Raw genomic sequence first — 24,249 nt, 5'->3', positions numbered from 1 at the left:
CTGTACAGGTGTGAGCGCGTGTCACGACGGCGAGCGTGTACACGTATTCATTGTGTGCGTCTGAGTGAGCAAGAGACGCCTCCCTTTGTTTAGACTGTCTGATATCATACACAGATGACAGCTTACAACCTCTGTCATGTAATAGGATAACAGACGCACTGGTAATCCAATAGCACTGCCATAGAGCGCACATGCCAGCGAGTATGAAAGGATAAGACAGGATAGGCCTGCGTTTGTCTGTGCATTGGATTCACTCCGTTTACCTGGAAATGCTTCACAGGTACTTTCACAGTTACTCATAAACCTTTGAAGTATAGTTTCTGTTTTGTCAGAACTCTGCCTGACTTATCAGCGTGTAATTAATCCAAGTTTGTACAAACTGGCTAACAATAGCCCTTTACTCTGGCTCACTGTTTTATAGGTGTATGAATTCATGAAGAGACAAAAGGAAATTAATGATTAACTTGTACTGAAGTCTGCAGGGCTGGGCGTGGACGACCTGAGTAAGGTTCATTTTAGCTTCACAATAGGATTTCCATAATTTTTTGATCAAAATATTGACAGAAACGGGGCTGTTGTTGAGGTGCAAGGAGCTTCCACTAGATCCGTCTCTTTTCAGGTATTTGTTTTAGTCTCATCACAACTGAGACCAACAAGATCAGACCAGAACCCACCAACAACACAGCATTATTACATGTTTTTTCTATACATAAGTGTATGAAGATGTAATTAAAGTGCCAGTATGGAAGATTTTCAATTAAATAAAGGTATCACTGAATGAGGTAATACATGAGTAAATGACAAGGTGACTCGGCCTATGACCCACTACTGAAATATTGTAGTGCAATATTTATATATTTTCATTCACTATTAAGCTTGTGTCTGTGGTTACAGTCATGGAAATAAATGCTAGAGAAAGCTACAGGTGATATAATCTCTATAAACAGACATCTGAGATCAAAAGTGTCACTGAACATATCCTACAGCTACAGTTTCATATTAAAAGCATTTAATGCAACTGGCAAAACACAAGCTGACCTTTAGGAAGAAGCAGTCACAGCGGATGTGATGTGTTTTGTCCCCGAGCTACCTTTAAACTTTCTGAGAGTCAAGGAGTAATGGAACAAGAAGGAGCAGCCACAGTGAGCTGTTAGATGAAGAGCTGCAGACCTCCCACTTCTCAGTAAGGTAACCAGCTCCTTTTTTTATACCCTGCTGTTCAAAAAGCCCATTATTTGGCTCTTTCTCTTTTCTTCTTCTCTTTCAATACTTTTTTTTCCACTGTTCCCAGATTTCTCTGACCTGCACTTTAAAGTGTACTTTCCATTTTCACCAACAACCACTTCAAAGTAAAACTTTAATTATTAACAATTTACATCTTATTTTGAAGTTCTGGCCATCACTTCTATGGGCAATTATATCTTAAGCGTATATAGTGAGTTTACTACTTAAAGAAACACATCCCATGATCAAACTGATGTGATTATATAGACACAGATTTTGGAGGTAGAACATAGTAATCTCCCACCATGCACAGTAAAACTGTACGTGTGCACAACTATGGAAAGTCAGACAGCAAAGCTAGTCTGTTTCAGATGTTTGTTGACAAACTGTTAATGAATTCATTATTTTCCTTCGTCTTTCAAAAAAGTTTGGGCTTTGATGTAAAATCAAGGATTTCAATACCATTAATGACGGCAGAATAAAAATAAACTACAGTTCCATGGCAGGAACAAATACAAACCAGAAAACTAAAACAAAACGTATTGAATTGTCCATAGTGAGCAGGTATCCCATTAACACCAGTTTATCCTTGAGTTTTCCATTAGTTCTTTACTGGAGAGTGAAGAGAGAGTGCACAGCTCCTGCTCTGCAAGTCCATTAGCTACTGAAGGACATACATATGCAAGCTGCAAAAACAACAAGATACAAATCATATGAGCACTTACACTCAGGGAGCTCAGCTGTAAGCTGACACGGGGCACGAGACAACACACTCATACTCGGACCAACAGTAAGGCTGTGCTAAGAGAAATGTCTTTCGGATTCATTTTCAGCATCCCAAAAATTCCAGTATTGCAGTGTGTTGGAATACAAACGCGTCACACAATACAGGATATAAAACAGTTTACAACTAGAGTTGATAAAAATCTGGCTTACATTTATCCTATTGGCAATTTTTAAACTGACACACTTCGCTCAGTGCCAGCAGCTCTGTCTTCCACCAGTTAGCAGAGAAGCCAGTGGATGCTCATGTGTTTCATAAACCTTGACATGAGAAACAGGATAGCAGGCTTAATGAAAAGACCTCAAACAGACTGCAATTCAAACCACAAGGAGCACATTTCAGCGCATGGTAGTGTTTTGAAGGGTGGACGCCACCATAAATAGTCATCTGTGGTTAAAGATGACTTGACTGGGGCGCTGGTTGATGATGTCATGTTTTTACTGTTGTGGAACAGTTTCAGTTCCATATTGATGTTTTTTTCCTTTTTTTCCAAGCAAAAAATAGAAGATATTTCCACGCTTATGGCAGCGAATGAGAGGCTACTAGTCCAAGATTTGGGCCACGGGATAATTAACTCTGCTGTGGATAAATGTGTTTCTCTTCAGGGATGTCTTTTTAATATACATCCATTCCAGTCCAGCAACAAGCTGGACTGAGAGAGAGATTTTTGATTCATCCTGTTCAAGCCTGTCTCATGGGCACGCACACATACTCCTGAGTTTGAAAACTCAAGGTAAAAAGTGAGCTCCCACGCACAATCTCTCTCTCACACACACACACACACACACACACACACACACCCACACACAGACACACACACGCCACATGCACAGTCTAAAGAGTAACAGATCGATAACAGACTGTCAAACTGCAGAGATAGGTCAATGGGAGCAGCTTATGAAAGAAGCGGACAGAGAAACAACACGGAAGAGAGTTTCCAGTTGTCCAGGAGGGAGTGGGAGAGAGGCAAAGTGGGAGTTCAGCAGCACTCACCCTGTCGAGTGAGTCGTCACTGACAGAAGCAGCAGCAGCAGCAGCAGCAGCAGCAGTAAGTCCTTGACTGAGAAAAAGTTACTCTCTGTCTTGAGTGACAAGCCACAGCAACAGAAGTAAAAAAAAAAAAAATAATAAAAAATAAAAATAAAAACACTTCAATCACTCGTCATGGATCAATGCGGCTTCTGTGCGTCTTCACACATCCACACAAGCTGAGGCCAGGTCTAAAATCTCACCGCCCCGTCCGAGCTCGTCTTTGATGTGCACGGTCCGCGCTGGCAGTCAGTCAGAGGAGACGAGTGGGTGGGTGGGTGTGTGTGTGTGCAGCATGAAGCCGAGAGCGTGTGTGAACAAGCAGGGAGAGGGCGCAGGAGTGTGTACACTCCCCGAGAGGGAGGTGACTACAAGGAGAGAGAGAGAGAGAGACAGAGAGAGAGAGAGAAGGGGGGAGAGAGAGAGAAGCAGGTAATCGCACTCCCTCCCTCTCCCTCTCCTCGAGTGCCACTCCCTCCTGTCACTCCTCCACAGAGTTTGCTCAATCAGGATTTCTCAATTGATCTTTGGAGGAAGAGGAAATGAGAAGAGGAGGAGAGCCATACTTCAGACCCTCTTCTGCATCCTGATTGCTCAATAAACACATCTTACTCAACTGCAAATTCAATTAAATAAATCCCTGGTACTTCAATCTCATCTGTATGTGGAAATGTGTAAAAATCTGAATGAAGAAGTTCCCAGAAATTCAATTCAAAGTCGGCTTTTGAAAATAAACTAAACAGGAAATAAAATCAGGAGAAAACACAACAAGTCAGTGTTTCTACTCCGCAGTAATACGCTCCCACAACTTTAATGAACACAAGAGCAGGAGAGACGTTGCGTTCATCAAAATACGCAGGAAAATAGGTCATCCTCACGGCCCGGGGGTTTGGAGGGGTTCTCCGCTGATGAAACATTATGCTGTAGTTTCCACATAACGTACCAGTAAACTTTAATATAAAGCAGCAACTAGCACTTAGCGTCACTGTCATGTGATCACATTTAAATTTAGCCCGTGAAATCTGAAAGTGACAGGCTTCAGATTGTTTGATTTGTCCCAGCTCAACCGAGAACTGAAAGATATGAAAAGTTACAGTAAAATGTCCTGACCTATTAATACATTAATTGAAGAGTTGTAGAGACCAATACGTGCCAAAATGATCATTCCAAAAAAGACACTACGTTTCCCACAATGCAACTCAATAACATCTTCTCTCCCCAAGTGTGATATAAATGGTATAATCGTTGGAGTTCTCCTGAGAGCAGGACAGATTGTCTCCCCTACAAACGTGATCTGACAACTCAAATTTAAAAAAACCTTCACGTAAAGAGCATGAAGACGTTCAGTCAAATTATTGGACTGGCTGCACTGTTTGGCAGAACGCCCAGCGGCTAGAAAACCCACTAAACCACACACGCACATGGCTTTAGCTGGGCAGCGCTGGCAGTCACTCCACGTCAAACCCAACCATTACGTAACAACGGCATTAGCAATAAAGGCTAGGCTAGCGGGTCGATATGTGGACAGGGTGAAAAAAAAGAAAAGAAAAAAGCTGGACACGGACAACTGGCCTTCACGCGGTCAAGCCGAGGGGATGATCAATCAGTTACTGCACAAACGTGAGCTCCTGCACGCCATCTTTACACAGGCGTATTCAGATTAATGTGCCTGCACAGTGTTCATTTCATTTAAAGATGGTTCAATGCACCACTTTTTAATCACAGCGGTATTTTAATCCTTAGCTGTCGTGTGAGGTTTTAGATTGAGGTTGCACGAATGAACAGGTGAAGGTTACAATGCTATATACTCACATCTGCATATTAGTGCAGGTGTGTTGATGCAAGATTGGTGTTACAGTTTGCACTTTGAAGGTAGAGCTCATTTAAACTTCCTGTGACGTCGCTTTAGACAGAACGGACCCATATTTTGGAAACTCATGAAATGTTTTGCATGTGGAATCTGTGAAGTGAGCGTAGATAAGTAATTACATAAAGTAGCTCCGGTGAAGTGGGAGATTAAAGGAGTAATGAAGCATGACAAATGTATACTAAAACAACAGTAAAGAAAGTAGAGTAGGTATTTATGGACTCATGCAAACAATACTCATTTACGACAAGCCAGGAACTCAGCTCCCCAAATACACAACAAAGTCCAACGGTCACAGAGAGTTTATGCGATAAGAGACCGAGCACACAAAGTGGTGAAGAGGCTGGGATGGGAAGCCATTACGCAATAATTATTTAAAATCGGCGAGAACGAACATCCAGAACACACTAACATCAAGAGATGAAGGAAACAACTTGAGGATGGTATAGTCCAACTAGATTCAGTTCAATGTACGAATGAGTCTGTCAAACACGTGTCAAAGGTCTAAAGCATGTCTCTTGTCACAGCACACAATCTGATTCTCTGGTCATTCGCCGGAAGCCGATCCATTTGTTGTTATTCGCTGTAGTTCTTTCATTCAGCCCTTGGCTCTGGATTCAACCCTGGTGTTTTCAGAGTGTGTGTGTGTGTGTGTGACAATTATCAATAAGGACAGGGCACGAGTCCTAAAAGCTTGTGACTCTTTCCAAAGAGCTTCAACAAGAGGCTTGCTCTCTAATCAAAGATCCCACAGTTGCAGGCTAATAGGTAGCTACTGTGAGAAAATAGGCCAGACCCTTTGACACCACAGACACTCAATGACCTTCCCTCCTTCACTATGTCATTGTTGACTAGCCGCATGACTGTGTTTTGACTGTAAAACATCTGGTTTCTGTGTTTGAGTCTGGTGCCTTCACTTCTGGAGCAAGGTGTAGGTTGTGTTTTTTTTTTTTTTTCGTACAATTGTTTTTTAAGACTTCAGGAGTTCACCAACAGAGCAAACAGCGCAGTCTCATTCAAATATACACTTAACTGAACAGGTGCAGTCAATAGCAGAATAACTCATGTGCAGCTATTGAAGACCAGTGTACACAGAAACCTACATTAAAGACAGATTAATTTACCCGAGCCAGTCTGAAAGCAAACACAAGCCAAAATGACCGGTTAGGGCAACACCTTCCTTCCATCGTTTCATACGATACCATTTTAAGCAGCACTGAGCATGAGGGAAACAAACCAAAGCCTTTCTAGTTTATCATACATTTGCATGTTGTCTTAAGCTCTGGTTATGCTGCTTTAGTATTCAAAGGAAGAGACATATCTGCACGGAAACAAACAAGACAATATAGCAACACATCCACTATTAAAATTTTACAAAATGTATTTTCTTTTGATCAACTAATCAATTAATTAAGAAATAGTAGAGATATAACAATATATCCCAAGATTTTGCCAACCAACAGGTCCATACTGTTTGTGCAATCTACATTGAAGTTTCTGTGCAGCTGGCTGAGGGGAAACAGTGAACACTTAATATTTATGTCCTAATCCAACAGAAGACATATGGGTGTTTGAAGCCAGTAACACCATGTGTACAGACCTTCACAGTGTCTGTACCTGGAAAAATCTGTCCGTGCAGATTCAAATCTGCCTGGAATAGAACAGAAGAAGAAGAGACAATGACTAAAAGGCAGATTAGGCTTTATGCGTCAATTTGACGCCGTAGCTACGGCGACAGCGCAGAGCATGCTCAGACCCTGACGCCGTAGCCTGACGTGCACCTCCCCAGAAATGTAACTACACGCCGTAGCGATGCAAACCGCGAGAGCTGTGATTGGTCCGCTTGGTAGCAGCGTGTTTCCGCTTTAGTATTTCCGGCTGCTTCTCTACCTCTCAAATTGATTGTTTTGGATCAATAAAGATGGAACACATCGAGGAAAGGTTAGGTCAGTCGTCACTTTTGAAAGTGAAGCAGGAAGTTGAAACAAAAATGAACCCGACTGGCAAAAAAGACACAGCGCCGTCTAGCGTCAGAGCGAGCCAGACTGACGAGCGCACAAGTACAAATGGCTCGCCCCGGCGTAGGCTACATGTGTAGGTTGCGCCGCCTTTGAGATGGACCAAGTCAAGATTTTTCACATTTTCATTGTTGCTGCTACGTGGATCCTGGCTTTCTTCAACTTTTTTTGAACAACTACTTGCTCTGATGCCACCATGTTTCTGTGCCTTTCTCAAATTCATCACATCACCTGATGATTACCCCAGGTGGGGCAAACACGTGCAGAAAGAATGAACTTATTCCACAGCAGATTATGAAAGATAGATAGATAGATAGATAGAAATGGTCATATAAAGCATTTACATATGGTAACGGATAATTACGTCACCCTTCTCAAGTGGAAAATTCCCTATTGGGCTAGCCTGTTAAGACTGAGGCGATCTCACTCTGATTGGGCTATTATTTCCATTATTATCAGAACAGCCTACAAGTGGCAAGTGTCCATTTGCATACCACATACAACGATGAAACTGTGACTCCCAACAGAGCTAATCCGTGGTACTTTAGTAAGTGAAAACCCCATCGCTCTGAAAGCTGTAACCCGACGTATGACTTGATGAATGAATTGTGAATCTTCGGTGTCCCTGAACACACCACTAATTGCTTGTGTGTTCTTTGAGAGCAGCTGTTGCTTGAAAGGAAGTATGGTGACAATTTAGGAAATGAGTGTATCTTTACAGAAAGAAAGAAAGTAAGTAAGAAAGATTAAGGGATCACTGTTTCCAAAAAAAAAAAAAAAAGTGGGACATCGTGTAAATAAAAACAGAAAGTCATGATTGGAAAGTCATGAAATTGATGCCAGCAGCACTTTTCCAAAAGGCTGGGATGGGAGCTTGATTAGAAGTTTGAGACCAACGTTGACTTAATCTGATTCACAAAAAAATATAATCAAGGGCAGTCAGATCCCTTTAAGGTTGTAAGGACTCAAGTCAGCAACATTTACTCAGGAAGCCAAACAGCATGTTGTTTGAACGAAGGACTGAGTTTTGTAAGGTAAGAGAGGAAAAACAGGTGGTGCTCATCAAGCAAATATTCAAGTGTTCTCAGGTTCAGGAGGAGAGCCGAGTGTCTGGCTGTCAGTGCAACAGAAACACATCAGTTCATTTTATTGTTCAAATGCTTTTTTGTGAGTCTGACGGATGAAAACAATGGGAAAGGAATGTTACAGGTTTTAAATTCACTTGGTCACAGTAACACCACATTCCTAGGTAATTTGATCTACAAACATTTTCTAAATCTAATTTCCAGAAAGAAAACTACACCGATCAGGCATAACATTATGAATGTTGTTAGTGGGGGCCTTTGGGTCCTATGGGTTGAAGGGAGGGGATCATCCCACAGATACTTGATCTGTTTGGGATCTAGTGAATTTGGAGGTCAGGTCAACACCTTGTGCTGTTTTACATGTTTTTTTGAGTTGTTCCTAAACCGTTTTTGTGTGTGTGTGTGTGTCAGGCTGCATCCTGCTCTGGGGAAGGCTGCTGCCATCAAGGAGTGTCATTGCTATGGGGTGGGAGTGTCTGGTCTGGTCTAGGTGGGTGCTACATGTCTAAGTAACATCCACATGAAAGCCAGGTCCAAAAGTTTCCCAGCAGAACACTGCATTGTCACAAGATGGCCAATGTTATTTACTTCCCCTGTCAGTGGTTTTAATGTTGTGGCTGATCAGTGTATATCCCTCTACATGTATTAAAACTATATATTATTTGATGAGAGCTGTTCTTTGTGCGGTGACTTCACAGCTGCAACTAAAAATAAACATCCAACTGTGAGAACGACGTGCTACAAAGAAGCACGCAAGACTCAGCATGAATAACCAAGTTTCTGATCACAATCTGCTGGTGTCTCAACAGACAGGTGTGACCAAGTAGGCAGATAAAATCGCTGGATTATGAATCTTTGCCTCCGCAGCCTAAACCTGGGAAACACCTACATATTTCAAAGTCTATTTCCAGCTGCTCCATGAGGCAGCCTCTCCTAAATTTATTCTCTCAGTAGTTTCTTCTTGTTAGACAAATACATTTTCAGGAAGCAGTCCAGAGAGAGACGGGTCAGAGGTGACGGCCTGCTGATTTGTGATCCATTCAAGCTGATCAGAGACAGACAGGAGGTGATGAGAGGAACAAAGAGTTTGGCAAAATGTCCAATAGTCATTTAAAAACTTTCCAGCTGATGTCTCCAGATAAAGCGACACATTTCATCATACGGATGTCTAAAGAACACCGGGCGATGGTGAGCTCACCTCTATTCCGCTTAAATCCACATGACTCAGGCGGTTGCATGTCTGTGCAAGCGCACCTCACCTCTCGTCTGATTCACTTCAATATCTGCATTAACACAGCTGTTTGAAACAATGCCCACTCAGTGATATCACAGCTTCTTACCTGCTTACATCAACTTTGGCAGAGAATCGCGGTGCGCGAAGCCAATCAACCCTGGCCTCACATCAGAGAGGAGCTCAAAAAATACACTTTACTCACTCTGAAGATCACAGGAAAGTTACAAATCCGTTATATACCAAGTGGTTTAAGCGCACCTCTCAGTTTTCACACATGCGGGATAAGTATGATGATTATAGACGTGAAGAATGCATTAGTTCACACACAGATACGGTACACACAAATGCCTGCCGTCCAAGTGTACAATAACAAACATCTGGAGAGTCTGACAAGCTGGATACCAAATCACTTTGCTTATTAACTTACAGAAAGAGGCCTCAAGACTCACAACTGTAACGATCGCACCACAGCAGGTACACACTTAGCAGTTGAATATGTCAAAAGTACTGAAGTAACTACACATTATAAGCAGTGCCTTCTCTTACATGTCATGTTGTTTCAAGGACATGCTGATTTATAGTTTCCTGGATACGACCGAGTAATTTGAATTTGAATGTTTAGCAGCCATAGCCGTCACACCTTGTTCATTCACTGACTACTCCCTAACAGACATTCAGTTGTTAACTCAATGAGCAATAAATTTGTTCATTCATTCATCTTCTGTAACCGCTTGTCCTATAAAGGGACACAAGGGGGTTGGAGGCAGGGTACACCCTGGACAGTCTAACTAGCATGTCTTTGGACAGTGGGAGGAAGCTGGAGTACCTGGAGAGAACCCACATAGACACAGGGAGAACATGCAAACTCCACACAGAAAGGACCCAGTCGGCTCATGGATTCAAACCCGGAACCTTCTTGCTGTAAGGCATCAGTGGTGCAATAAATTCAAATTTTGTAAACAACTAATCATCATTTTCACCATCGACATCGGCGCTGGTGCAGAGCTACAAACAGTGGCGCTTAAAAGTATCTGCAACCCTAAGAATTTTCTACATTTCTGCATAAAAATGACTCAAAACATTTCCACTCGAGTCCTGACAGTAGACGAAGAAGAAAACCCAAAGCAGGGCACTGAACGCCACCTGAGTCTCATTATATTGGTTGGAAACACTTCTGAACAGATGGACTCTAAACTGGCCTTGAAAATACCAGAGATGCATTGACTTTTGCACCTCACAGATATGTAATATTGGCTCGTTTTCCTGAATAAACAAATACCAGAGCATAATATGTCATTTAGTTCTCTTCTTGCAGGAAAAATCTGCTGATGTTAATAAAAGTCATGGCCTTTATAAGAAGTTAGCTGGGGAAGCTAAAGTTAGGAGTGAGAGCAGATAAACTGTTAAAATCCCCTCAACACTGTCTTGTGTGCAGAGACTACTTTATTAATCATTACATTTCGCTGCCGCCGTATCTACAATGTTCATATTAATGACCCGATCTCTTGGTATTTATGACCTCGTACGGAAAGTCAAAATAATGATAAGGTCCGAGTTCATGAGTTGTAACGTATTTGCAGACGTTTTTTGAAATTACGCAAATGGATGTTAAGTTTATGATTTGTAACTTGGTCACAGGACGTTTTCCTCATAGCTAAATGTCTGAGGAAAATACTGATATTCCCAATGGTCTCATCCTTTCATTATGACTTTCCATTAAGTTCTTTAGTTTGTTAAATAGTCGCCTAGCCGTGGTACTGTGGTGACTTAAGGCTGATGTTACTTTTAAACGTCGAGCCTTTTCTGCACACAACTTCCCTGCATTTCCATATCCAATTTAAATAAAATAAAACAAAAGAAAGCTCAGCTAAGTAAGCTAGATCTCAACTCCGTGTGGACCAGTTGTATTACACAATTGTGGGATGAAATAAAAATAAAAACCTCAGGAGGTAATTATAATTCTGGATCATGTCACATTGCAGCACAGAGAGCGCTGTGTTTCTGAGGTCGTAGCCTCAAGAGGGTTGCTGTTATCTTGTATTAATTACAACTAAGCGAAGCTGCTTTGAGCACAGCGACTCGCCCTTCACAACAAAAGCTCAGATGCAGTTAAAAATACTCAGCATCAAAGAGAAACAGGATGAGGGGGAAATATGCAAGAGCGCGAAACAAGGCTGTTCTAAAATTAGCACGGGAGGCATCTTTTATTGCAGAAATTATTATTTGTTAAATATATACATAATAAATGTTGAATGACAAAATGGCTGCGGGGTTATTAATTATTCAGCAAAGCCAATGAGCTTGTCCCCCGGAGCAGACCAAGCAAGTTAAAGGGATCCTTATCGTCTAAATGAATACGTCTGTAATGGAGAGCCTCGGCTGCTGAAGGCCACCCATCCGCTCTATCCATAGTGACTGTAGTCAAGGTGAGTTTCACTTTCTGTGTCTCGAAGGGATTAGCTTGCCTTTATATAGCCTCGGCCTCTCTCCATAAACAATACACTGACGGCGCACTGCTGCTGTGCACACCCCGCCATCGGGCTATGGGAGGCCACTGCTAATCAGATCAGGCCCATTAGCTAACTGCATTAGCGTGTTGTGATATTCGACATGGAGAAAGTGCAGCTCGGCAGCGTGCTAAGGTCAGAGCATTTGTGACATGGGGAGACACACACTCCAGATGAGAATATCTTCAGCAGTGCACTTTCATATTAGCCCTTTATTATTTGCACTTACTCACTGACATCTATACCTCACATAGGCCTTTCACTGGCAGCAGCCTTGCTAGCAGCAGTTTGGCACAGCACTGATCTGAGCTAAATGCTAACACGCTAACATTTAAGTCAAATACAACATTTCACATCTTAATCTGAGCATGTTATGGTAACATTCACATGGTAGCACTAAAAACAAAGTGCAGTGGACGCTCATCTGGAACAACGTAGCTTTACATGTGTATAAGAGTTATGCAATAAATTCGACAAATAGAGATTTCTAAATTTTGATTATATAGGTATTTCAAAGAAGACAAAAGTATTCACAGTCCATGAATGCTTGTTCCTTCTTTCTAGTCAGTGGATCACCTAAAACCTCTGTGGTGCAGTAATGTCTGCACAAAACTCAATTTCCATTGTCAAATACAAAAAGCTGCATGGACTTATTGTAACACAGAGCAAGCTGCTTTGACCCTTCACATACAACAAAGTGATCTTGTATATATATATATATATATATACAGTGGGGAAAATAAGTATTTGATACACGGCTGATTTTGCAAGTTCCCCCCTTATAAAGAATGGAGAGGTCTGTAATTTTCATCATAGGTACACTTCAACTGTGAGAGACAAAATCTAAAACAAAAATCCAGAAAATCACATTGTATGATTTTTAAATAATTATTTTGCATTATATTGCATGAAATAAGTATTTGATACACTAGAAAAACAGAACTTAATATTTAGTACAGATCCAATTACAGAGATCAAACGTTTCCTACAGTTCGAGTGGAGTTTATACCAAAAAGTTCACTTTTGGTCTCATCTGACCACATGACCTTCTCCCATGCCTCCTCTGGATCATCCAGATGGTCACTGGCAAACTTCAGATGGGCCTGGACATGTGCTGACTTGAGCAGGGGGACCTTGCGTGTGCTGCAGGATTTTAATCCATGACGGCGTAGTGTGTTACTAATGGTAACCATTGAGACTTTGGTTGGTAACCATTGAGACTTTGGTCCCAGCTCTCTTCATGTCATAGACCAGGTCCTCCTTTGTAGTTCTGGGCTGATCCCTTACCTTCCTCATGATCATTGACACTCCACGAGGCGAGATCTTGCATGGAGTCCCATCCGAGGGAGACTGACAGTCATCTTTAGTCCCTTCCATTTTCTAATAATTGCACCAACAGTTGTTGCCTTCTCACCAAGCTGCTTGCCTATTGTCCTGTAGCCTATCCCAGCCTTGTGCAGGTCTACAATTGTGTCTCTGGTGTCCTTAGACAGCTTTATGGTCTTGGCCATGGTGGAGAGGTTGGAGTGTGATCGATTGTGTGTGTGGACAGGTGTCTTTTATACAGATAACGAGTTCAAACTGGTGCAATTAATACAGGTAATGAGTGGAGGATAGGAGGGCTTCTTAAAGACCAACTAACAGGTCTGTGAGAGCCAGAATCGTTGCTGGTTGGTAGGTGATCAAATACTTATTTCATGCAATAAAATACAAATTAATTATTTAAAAATCATACAGTGTGATTTTCAGGATTTTTATTTTAGATTCTGTCTCTCACAGTTGAAGTGTACCTATGATGAAAATTACAGACCTCTCCATTCTTTATAAGAGGGGAAACTTGCAAAACCAGCGGTCTATCAAATAATTATTTTCCCCACTGTATATATCACTCTAGTGTGAGGCACTTCTGCTAATCAACTTGTAAATGTATCAGCGAAAAGCACTTGTTGAGTCTAATGTGCAATGTACACATTTGCACTTACCGCGTCAGAGAGCGAGTCTACATTTGGTCTGACAGCATTTTTCATGAGGTACAACCATTAAAGCTACTTTAGACCTCGGGAATCAATATGGGGAACGCACACATCAGTGCAGGAGGCATCCACTTGGCTTCATAAATAATGAATCAAGACTCTGCTGACCCATCTGCCTTAAGACCCGCTGCTGACTGCGTAAATAACAGGAGCGCCCGTTGACGCTAATCAACCGAGGGGAGTAAAACAATAAAATCAGTCTGAAAATATGAGATGTTTGTTATGGACACCTGATCAGATTAGAACAGTAAAAATATATTAACTTTGTTGAAGGCTTGTGACTTTTGTTCCATTCTGGTCTTAACTACTGTTTACATGCACACATACTGCGTGTTAGAGGATCAGCCTGGTGATATGAAACATTTTTCTATTCTTATGTCAACACATACAGTATTGTCTGTGTTGACAGCGTGCGATTCAGCTCATCACATTACTGGCATATGGAGTATGTGTTAATCCGCACCTGAAAATAGTCTTCAACAAACACAAAGTTTGTTCCTGTTTCACTAAAATCGAAAACACTAAGCTGTTTATTATTTAATCAAATTTAGCAAGAAACATTTGATTAAACAAAAATGACACCTAAATCCTTTAAACATATTACTTTTTTACTTTTTTATTACTTTTTATTAAAAAAAAGCGGTGATTAGAGGATACAGTCACATTTAAGGTAGTCGTGTTCACCGTGTCCTCTTTCACATGGCCTTCAGTGTGTCACCTCCTCACGGCATGAAAAACTTGTGCAAGAGCAGTGCACACAGACCCACAGACACTCTCTCTATTTTCTAAAGTAATCCCCTCCCTGTTGGCCCCACGTGGGAGCAGCAGCAGATAATCCTCAAACAGTCGGACAGCTGTCATGTCAGAAACGTGCAGGACGACCTGCTGCGACTGATGTGACTGACAGTGATGTAACAGAAAAAAAAGAGGAAGCTCAGACTGAAAATGTGAGCAGGTCTTTTTTAAAGCTATTGTTTAAAAATAAAATAAAATAATCATTATGCCTGGCTGTGTGAATGACCCCCGCCCTGCAGTGACAAGAAACAGCAGGCGGCGGTTTATTATGCGAGGACAGTGGTCTTCAGGACAATACCACAGAGGGACTGTGGTCACATGCACAACTCTCCAGTTACATAAGAGCATTTTAGGATTTCCAAACCATTGTCAGGACAAGTACTGTAATCATCCTTAACATCCACCAGCAGATTGTTTCCAAAAGCCTGTGCACTTAAATACGGCAGATATTACTCACAGGGTTGGGCCTGATCGTAGTGTGTTGAAGAAGGTTTTAATCATCATGTTGTCATTGCTTGAAAAAGAAATAACAAAAGGTCTAACCATATTGATTCAAATGGTTTTACCATTAAGCAATAAAAAAGCCTTTGCTCAGGTCATTGGTTTTGCTGTTACAGCCTTATCTGGTTTTGTATGACGCGGTTGTGGTGGCAAGCACACAGACATTTACTGACTTAGAGTGAGTTTACTGAGAGTTTGCAGACGTTTCAGCATTTACTATGCCATAATCTCACTTACTGGCACCTGTGGTCACTGTTAAATTAAACTGTGTATATCTAAATACTCAAGTAGATGTTTAGAAAAAAAAAAAGGACACAAAATCACAAATGTGAGGGCTCAAGAACACGAACATGATTCAGCAGGTCTTTAGTTACGATAATCTGCTCAAGAGTCCTGACAGAGACAGAATAAGTCTGAACCAGTTGTTTCATTGACAGCTTGACAACAGTGGTATTAACCAAAAGAGGACACAAGCACTCTGAAATCACCTCTGCCCTGCTGGGCAGAGAGGCAGGCCTTCATTAAGCTTAGTGAAGACTGCACCCCAGGGGGAGACTTTTGGCCTCTGGGGGCTTTGTTCTGGAGATACAGTCATGTATGAGGCATCATTTATTGGCTCCACCATCACCCCGAGGAGCAAAATCTGGTCTGTAATGGCAAAGCAAACAGTGGACAGAGGCCATTGCTAACTATTTATTTAAAGTGATATTTTTATGTATCAATATAATAGCTGACTGACAAAATAATATTTATTAATTAAATAGTTATGGAGACAATTTAGGAGACAATTCTTCTTAAGATGTCTCATTTGAGTTCTATTAACAATTTTTGACCTTCAGCTTTTATGAAGGTAGTGGGACTGTTCATAAACACAGTGGAGTTTTAAGATAAATACAGACCTGGGTCTCTAGCATGCTCTCAGTGACAGTGCTAAAGATTAATCGTGCACCGACGTTTCCATCTTAGTTTAGCATATTAGCATGCTAACATCTGCTAACTGACACTAGATTCAAGCAAGTACCGCTGAGACTTTAGTCATAAACATGCATTATGTATATGGACATTTTGACCTGAATACACCAGTAGAGAATCAGTAAGTGTGTGCATCATCAAAGTCAGTAAGATTGACAATTCTTCTGTTGTCATTGCATATAGTACGGGTACATGCACAAAGAAATGCATCTTGGGATGACTATTGTACAGGCTATGACTATGATTACTGTGATGCATGTACCATTCAGCAAGACAATACAAAGTTTTCCATTCACACACATACATATACACCAACAGGTCGGTCCGTTACATAATGACCTTTTAATTGGTTTCCTCACCTCTGTGAGGACCAACAACTTACACCTCAACCATTATAGGTGCAGCAGCTTGTATGCATGTTACGCTCAAGTGAAAATACATCTATACTTGTACTCTCTATAAAATGTCTTGTTTTGTCTACACATTCTAGACCTTGACAAAACAATCTCAAGGTTAATTTAATAGCTGGCGCTTGCCCTTATTTCACCTTTACCAGAAGACTAAATATGCTACTAAATATGATGAAACTACACCCAAAGATGTAGCTCTATTACACACACACACACACACACACACACAAGGCTTATTGTGTTTTATATTACTAAAGCAGAGTGTAATCTACGAATAAATATCAAGAGGCTTTGGTGTATGACGCATTGTGTTTGTCTGGAACTCAGCTTATACATCCTGTTGGCTTGCACTCACTTCATTGCTCAACATGACAGCTGCATATTTCCTCAAGGAAATTTCTGACACTCAGGGCCTCAGGTTCAAGGGCATATTTGCTTAAAAGCACACCTTCAATTTGCTGTAGTTACTGCAGCAGGTAGGACTTTGACACCTGGGAGCAACCTGTATTGTCCTGGAAACCTGATCTCATGTCTAGTTGACATGAAAGACAGCGAGATGTTGTACAAGATAAACAGACGAGAGCTTCCTTTTCACACGATAGAAATCAGTAGAAAAATATCAGATTATCAGTAAGTGAGCTTCTTCGTAGCAAACACCTCATGTCACAGGTCTGACGTAGATGGGGAATCTCAGGTATGCGTTAACAGTCTGTGTGATAACATGCCAGGAATAAAGGTTAGTGTTTTTTGGCCTAGCACTAAAGTGAACAACAGATTTCACTGGAGACAGAGAAGAATTAAACTGAAGAGAGTACAGCGCCTACTAAATGCAACAAAAATAATCATTAAAACAAGTCTGCAACTGTCAAGATGTTTTTTCAACCAAGTTCAAAGCCAGCAACAAAGTACAAGGTTTATTTTTGGTCGAGAGTCTTTTGTTTCCCACAAGTGTATGTGTGTTGTAAACTCATTAGTCTAATGCTTATTTTGGCAAGAGTTTGCCCATTAGTTAGATGACAGGCCTACTTGGATGTATCTGGTGTTAGCATGACACCTCTCCACACAACCAAGCATTAAAAGGCATGACTCATACAGACACACTTTCTACTTTAGCTCAACACTTTACTGCCCCACACAGCCCGAAGGAAACTGTTCAGTGAATGTGAATGAATAGCTGGTCGTGCATGAACTGAGTTTCAGACTTATCCTGTTAAAGGCCAGCATGAAAATTTGCATTAAAGCCAAACTGTACTAACTGACATTGCTGTTTATCTCGTCTGCCCTGATATGAAGCAAGTGGGAGAACAACTGCAACATTGCAACATATTTAAGAAAGAGGAAAATGCTAACTGTTTTCTCCCAGTTAGACTTAAAAAAAAAAAAAAAAAACATCATGCACATGATAAGAGGATTACAGCCACTGTAAAACAATGTTATGCGAGTATTTTTCCAGAATTTTTACTATATTTTTAAAAATAAATAAGGAACAGATATAAAGTCAGATTTCCCCTCCCCCAAAAAAGTTTTACAGTGACCATAATCCTCTTCTGCATCAAGTGTCAATACTGAGCAAGATATTTAAGAGGTTGCTAGCTTAGCTTAGCACAAAGACCTGTTAATTGAGGTTAAATCCCTCCTGAAGCTAGCCTACATACAATATAGCATATATATACAAACATATTCTGTATATCTTGTTAGTTTAATCTGTACACTGTGGATTAAAGTAAAAATACAGACATATGTGCTAAAGGTTTCCGTTCGTTTCCAGCTTATGCTCTGCGCCTGCTTAGCTTTAGCAAGCTTTAGCTTCAACTCCATGTGTAAGGGGTAAACACTTCGCCTGGTTCTGTCAGGGGTAACAGCTGGCTTAGCTTAGTTGTGTCAGGGGTAAACAGCTAGCCTGGTTCTGTCAAGAGGTAAACAGCTAGTCTGGTTCTGTCAAAAGGTAAACGGCTAGCTTAGTTATGTCTGGGGTATACAGCTAGCCTGGTTATATCAGGAGAAGCCAAACAGCTAGCCTGGTCCTGTTAGGGGTAAAGAGCTACGTTAGTTATGTCTGGGGTATACAGCTAGCCTGGTTATATCAGGAGAAGCCAAACAGCTAGCCTGGTCCTGTTAGGGGTAAAGAGCTACGTTAGTTATGTTTGGGGTATACAGCTAGTCTGGTTCTGTCAAAGAGTAAACAGCTTAGGTATGTCTGGGGTATACAGCTAGCCTGGTTATATCAGTAGAAGCTAAACAGCTAGCCTGGTTCTGTTAACTGTTAGGGGTAAAGAGTTAGGTAACAAGTGGTGACAAAAACACTGATTATACCTTCGAGTCCATTAGCGTAGCCTAGCAGCTACCCTAGTGTTGGTTTTTCCAATTCTTAAACTGACTTCTATAGCAAGCTAATTAACATAATGCATCTTATTTGTTTGTCTGCACATAAACAGAGAACTGTCAGCATGTTTGTGAACTCTGGACAGAGCCAATCATTTCTGGTCTTTACGCTAAGTTGAGCTAAATACCTTTCTTAACTGATAAATGTTAACCTTTGACTTTAAAAGCACGCATTTAGAACTAACAAGAATTAACTGAGAAAAAAACCCACAATAAAAATATATTTTGTATATGGTGTCGTTACTCTAATGTTGTTCAAATTATTTAGCTCATGACCATTCACCTACAGCTTGGCCTCAGATAAAAAGCTAATGCTAAAGAAACACTGACAACTGTGACTGACATAAATATCACAATCATATCATATTAGTAATTTCCAAATAGCAACACCACAACACAGAAAACAGTGGTGTTCAGTGCAGTGAAGCATGAACACAACCTTCAGTAACTATTACGCTAGTTTACAACCAGCACAGTAAAGTCATATTCTTACAATACAAAAAGCCCCTAACCATAACCTGTAACCCCCTGTTACAGTGATGTGCAGTGACGCAACAGAAGTGTGAACTGGCACTAGTCCTAAATTTGCCCCACTGCTCTACATGTGGTGAGCATTAGACCCGGGTCATTAAACACAGAGCTCTCAAACTGCATTTTTCTTTTGTCTTAAGTTTGTTTACGTTCACCCAGACAGAAGTGAGTAAAAACAATAGACCCAAACCATCTGGTGAACTGGTGGCCTGACTACACACATACAACCACACGCAGAGCAAATGTAATAGATTCCACTTATAACTAATGATGTGTCTGCAGACTTAAGGATGAATGGGCACTGTCTATTGTGAATATACTAGTCTACTTGATAGGTGATATTTGAGATTGTTAATCGTTTAGTTTGTAAAATGCATAAAACAGCAGAAACGTGCCCATCACAGCTTCTCAGGACACAACAGAGCGCCCTCAAATAATTCTTGTCCAACAAATCCGAACATATTAAACTTTCATTGATGTGAATTTATTAAATTTCAAACTTCAAACTCATTTGGTTGTTGCATTTTAGCTTAGTAGATGTCGTAGACAACCAATCACTTTAAGACAATAATAAAAAATTATCTTCAAAAATTCGCAGTTTGCAGTTTAGCTTCATATAGAGCTAAGAAAATATTGACATTATACATGAATTCATTGCTGATTATTTTTACATTGATTTTCTAATTAACTGATCAAGCCATTTTTTTGTGATTAAGTGGAGATAAAGAGTCCAGCTCCAGCAGTTTTCTATCAGTGTCAATGCTGGAGTCAGTTGGTCGTTGAATTGATTTGTCGACTAACAGAGAACTAATCAGAAGCTATTCTGCTGATCAATAAATCGATTTGGTCATTCTTCTGGCAAAAAGCATTTGCTTCCATCTTCTCAAATATCAGGATTTGATTAATTTATCTGTCTCTGTCTAATGATCACCTCAGTGTTTTGGACTGATGCTTAAACTAAACTGGTAAAGAAAATAGTAGTTAATTGCATCATGCAGTTAATTTTCTCAACTTTGAATTTAAAAACAATTTAATCAGGAAAAGCTTCATGTTTAAGCAGCTGGCACAAGCTTTTTCTTTTTGCTTGTCCAGAAACCTAAACCATGAATTATTCATCCTGATTTATGGAGATTCATTTGGTAATCAACTAACTGACTGTTGTCTCACCTCTATTCTAATAAATGAAATGACAGATTTTGATGAACTACCTCTAAAAGATCTCAGGTGTAGTTTGTCATGTGACCTGTGTGGACGCTTCCTACTCCAAACAAAATAGAGCACAGGGTGATTGTGTCTAAAGATTTGTTCATCTATAGACTAAAAAAAACACAAGTGGTTAGTTTCAACCTGTCTTAATTGAGTTTTGGACATTTTTTCATACTCTCTGAGACAAAATGATGAACTTTTAAAAAACATTTCTGACATTATAATGCATGAAATCATCAGCCACTTCCATAGTTTTTATCACTTTAATCTGTGAGGAGGAAAATATGATCAGGAGATCAGCTTCAGAGCAAACAGCTGTCCTCTCCTGTCTCAGATCATGAAACACACACAGTGTCTGAAATAAACTGTAGTCTACGTGTATTTGTAGGATTTTCCACATGCAAACAAACATCGTGGGTGCCTCAACAGACCAGATCAAAACACGTTACCTGTGTCCGATCTGTGTCTGTGCGTCCGGACCCAGAGGAGGCTGTGAAGCCGCATGGCAGAGCTGCAGCTCGGAGCCACGCTGCAAAGTGTGCAGCCCAAAATAAACCCGTCCGACTCCCTCCGACACAATCCGTTTGCCAATCACCCCGGCTACATAACGAGTTCAGACTGCAGGGAACTCACCTTTGAGACGGTCATATGGCGAGAGATGCGGCGGCAGGTGGTGGTTTTCCCTGGCGAGGACTCCGTGGAGGGTGGTGGTGGTGGTGGTGGAGCTGCTGCTGCTGCTGGAGGTGGTGGTGGTGATGGTGGTGAACTTGTCGCTTATCGTGTTATATCACCGGTGGTGGTGGTTGTTGTTGTTGCATGGTGGTCACTTAAAAGTCATGATGCTCGGCTTAACCTTGAGAGTCCCAGACATTAAAAAATAAATAAATAAAAGCTCATGAGCAGAACATTTCCCTCCCCTTCAAACTGCAGGCACCGTGGAAAAAAAAGGAAAGCAGGAGCCGGTGGAGCAGGAGGAGGAGGAGGAAGAGGAGGGCGGTGGATGAGGAGAGATGGCAGCATGGGATGCGACAAGGGAGGGGCGAGGCAGTCCAATCTAAATTATAGAACATGTAATAAAAGGATCTCGACAAACTCCAGACTACAAGGAAACTAACACATGTTCAAAACGATTGTATCTACTTGTGTATAATTCTGAGATCATTTTCAGTATTTTCATGTACTTGAGCTCAAGTGGACTTTTCACTTTGTGCACATTTCATCTGACAACTCTAATTTGTAAGACACTGTAACATCCTTACAAACTGCATTAAACACAAAACGATTTTCTGGTGTTTGCAGGTGCATGCATTAGTTTAACGTAGTATACTATACTGATGCAACATGACAGTGTGAATGTTTCTTACTGTGTATACCTTTATGTCATGTACAAAATACATTGGCTAGAAAAAAAACTTAACATTTTCTAAAGCACTACATTGGATTCCGATTAAGGCCCTTGTGCATCTAGTTTTACACGTTTCCCACTGAAAATTACACGTGGTTTGCAGACGTGGTTCATATTACAAAATAAATTCATGTTTAGTTCAAACCGGGAACACAGGACAGTGTTTGGTTTCTGTGGCTCTGTAGGCAAATTGGACTGAAACTGCCACGTAAAGCCTTCCGAGCTAAAGCTGACACTGAACAGTGATCACAATGCAGTTCAGGAAAAGGATCGGTTTTGCTCCTTGGCCTGAAGGCGAGTGTGACGGGTGAAATGTGGCTGTTGTGAAGTCACTGTGCAATGCATATCATTGTGTTTGCATAGGTCCTCTATGCTTGGTAGGTTGTGGGTGTGTGGGTGTGTGTGCTTCCTGACATAATCCTGCACAGCTGTGTTTTCTGAGTAAATAGAGACGTTTACCTGTTGAAGAACACGAGGAATGCTTGATATAGACTAATAATATTTAGATGTTCTAATATAGATGATAAACATAGTCCTGGACTTGTAAATATTCTTATTTGACATACAGATGTCATGCTGTGTGTGAGGTTTAGTGCACATCTTCATGTCAGGACGTTTAGTTCCCCCTAGTGAGAAACACAGACATTACAACATGATTCACACGTCACACAGGCGACAAACTGCTTTTACACAAGTCTGACATTTACATTCAGTTATGTATTTATACACTCTTTATACTCTGGAGAATCAGTCACACAGAACACCAACAGTACACCAACAGTCTGCCATTTCCCCATTGCGGGACTAATAAAGGTTTTTCTTATTCTTACACACTATGAACCACCACAAGGATTAAAAACTGACGTAAACAAAATCAACACAAACATCTTTGTGAAAGTACATTATAAAGTTGTTTTCCATGCTGAAAGAGTCGTGCAGATAACAGGCCTTTTACCTCATTCCTCTACATTTGATTCAGACACCAAATGAAGAGTTCACGCTCAGCTACATGAAAACCACTGAAGAATTAAAAAATAAATAAATAAATAAACAACCACAAAACTACACAGTTCACAAGTGGCAGATGTGAGACACTGATAGATTTTAGCGACTGCTCAGAGATCTTATAATCCATCAATAAATCCTGTGTGCCAATGCAGAAAGGCCGCTAAAAACACCTACGAAAGGTATAAATAAATAAGCACTTTAACATTATTGCAGCTAACATTTAGTCCTACGCGTGAGATATCCATGTGGTTATCATTATCTGCTTAATATGCACTTTTTAAAGCACGCGTGGGACTAAATTAACACCTGAGAAACAGACAAATAACATTAAATATTCTGATGAGATTGTTAGCGTGAGAAAGCAAATGTTTTGACAACAGTGACCCCTACTGAGGTTTGAGTGAGGCTAACTGTCTGGACATTGTCAATCAAACCTTAACAGTTATTGTTTTAATGATCTAACACAATACAACTGTGTTATGTTGTGCTCGATTTTACAGGTTCAACTGTAAACGTACAAATTTGCTGTTATAAAAACATTTTATAAAGATGGTGTGCTTCATTTTTTCCCCCCAGGGTTCTCGTAATTTAAATCCAACTCGCTACCATGCTGAATATATGGGTCATAAACTTCATTTAGACCAAAATGAAAAGCTCGGGGTGTTTTGGCTGTTGATGATTACAGCAGCAAAACTGTGGCACATTTGACCATGCCAATGAAAAACAACCATGTGATTTATGAGGACGCATACATGTGAATATATATTCACAACTGCCATTGTTATTGTCATAACTTTTCTGTTCTGCATTATGTTTTAATACATACTCTTACTGAATTGGTTAGTCACATAAACCAGTGTTTTTCAAACTTTCTTGAGCCAAGGTACATTTTTTTCATTGAAAAAATCACAAGGCACACCACCAACCGAAAATGTTAAAAAAAAAAAAAAAGAAACTCTGTAGCCTATATTAACAATATAAAGTCATTCTTGTCAAATTGTCTTGAATATGAATCAAACAAACACAAAGAAAAAAGTCATATGTACACAGACACTAGACAATGGCATATTATTTGCAGATAATAATTAATTTGTTTTCAAAAAATGTTTTTTAGACCAATTAGGTGAAATTGGATAATTTCCCACGGCACACCCGGCGATCTCTCACGGCACACTAGTGTACCACGGCACAGTGGTTGAAAAACACTGACGTAAACAATACGTTAACTCTCCATGGCTGATGGCTCCTGGCTGCAAGT

At 40.6% G+C, this 24,249-nt stretch overlaps 1 protein-coding gene across 2 annotated transcripts in view; it reads right to left on the bottom strand.

The window, feature by feature from the left end:
* Window positions 1-21,316, bottom strand: part of coro2aa (coronin 2Aa) — a 42,308-nt gene extending 20,992 nt beyond the window's left edge. Inside the window, exon 1 of one of the 2 annotated variants that reach the window (XM_084563807.1) lies at window positions 21,212-21,316. In XM_084563807.1, the coding sequence (XP_084419933.1) occupies window positions 21,212-21,226 (15 nt within the window). In that variant the 5' untranslated portion in view covers window positions 21,227-21,316. Of the gene's footprint in view, window positions 1-3,001; window positions 3,336-21,211 lie in introns of those variants that run through there. The other variant, XM_084563808.1, reaches the window with a different exon arrangement.
* Between the last annotated feature and the right edge of the window lie 2,933 nt (window positions 21,317-24,249).

This window comes from Chelon labrosus, assembly GCF_963514085.1.
Source record: "Chelon labrosus genome assembly, chromosome: 2".
Taxonomy (NCBI): domain Eukaryota; kingdom Metazoa; phylum Chordata; class Actinopteri; order Mugiliformes; family Mugilidae; genus Chelon; species Chelon labrosus.
This window is presented reverse-complemented; position numbering and strand designations above follow the sequence as displayed.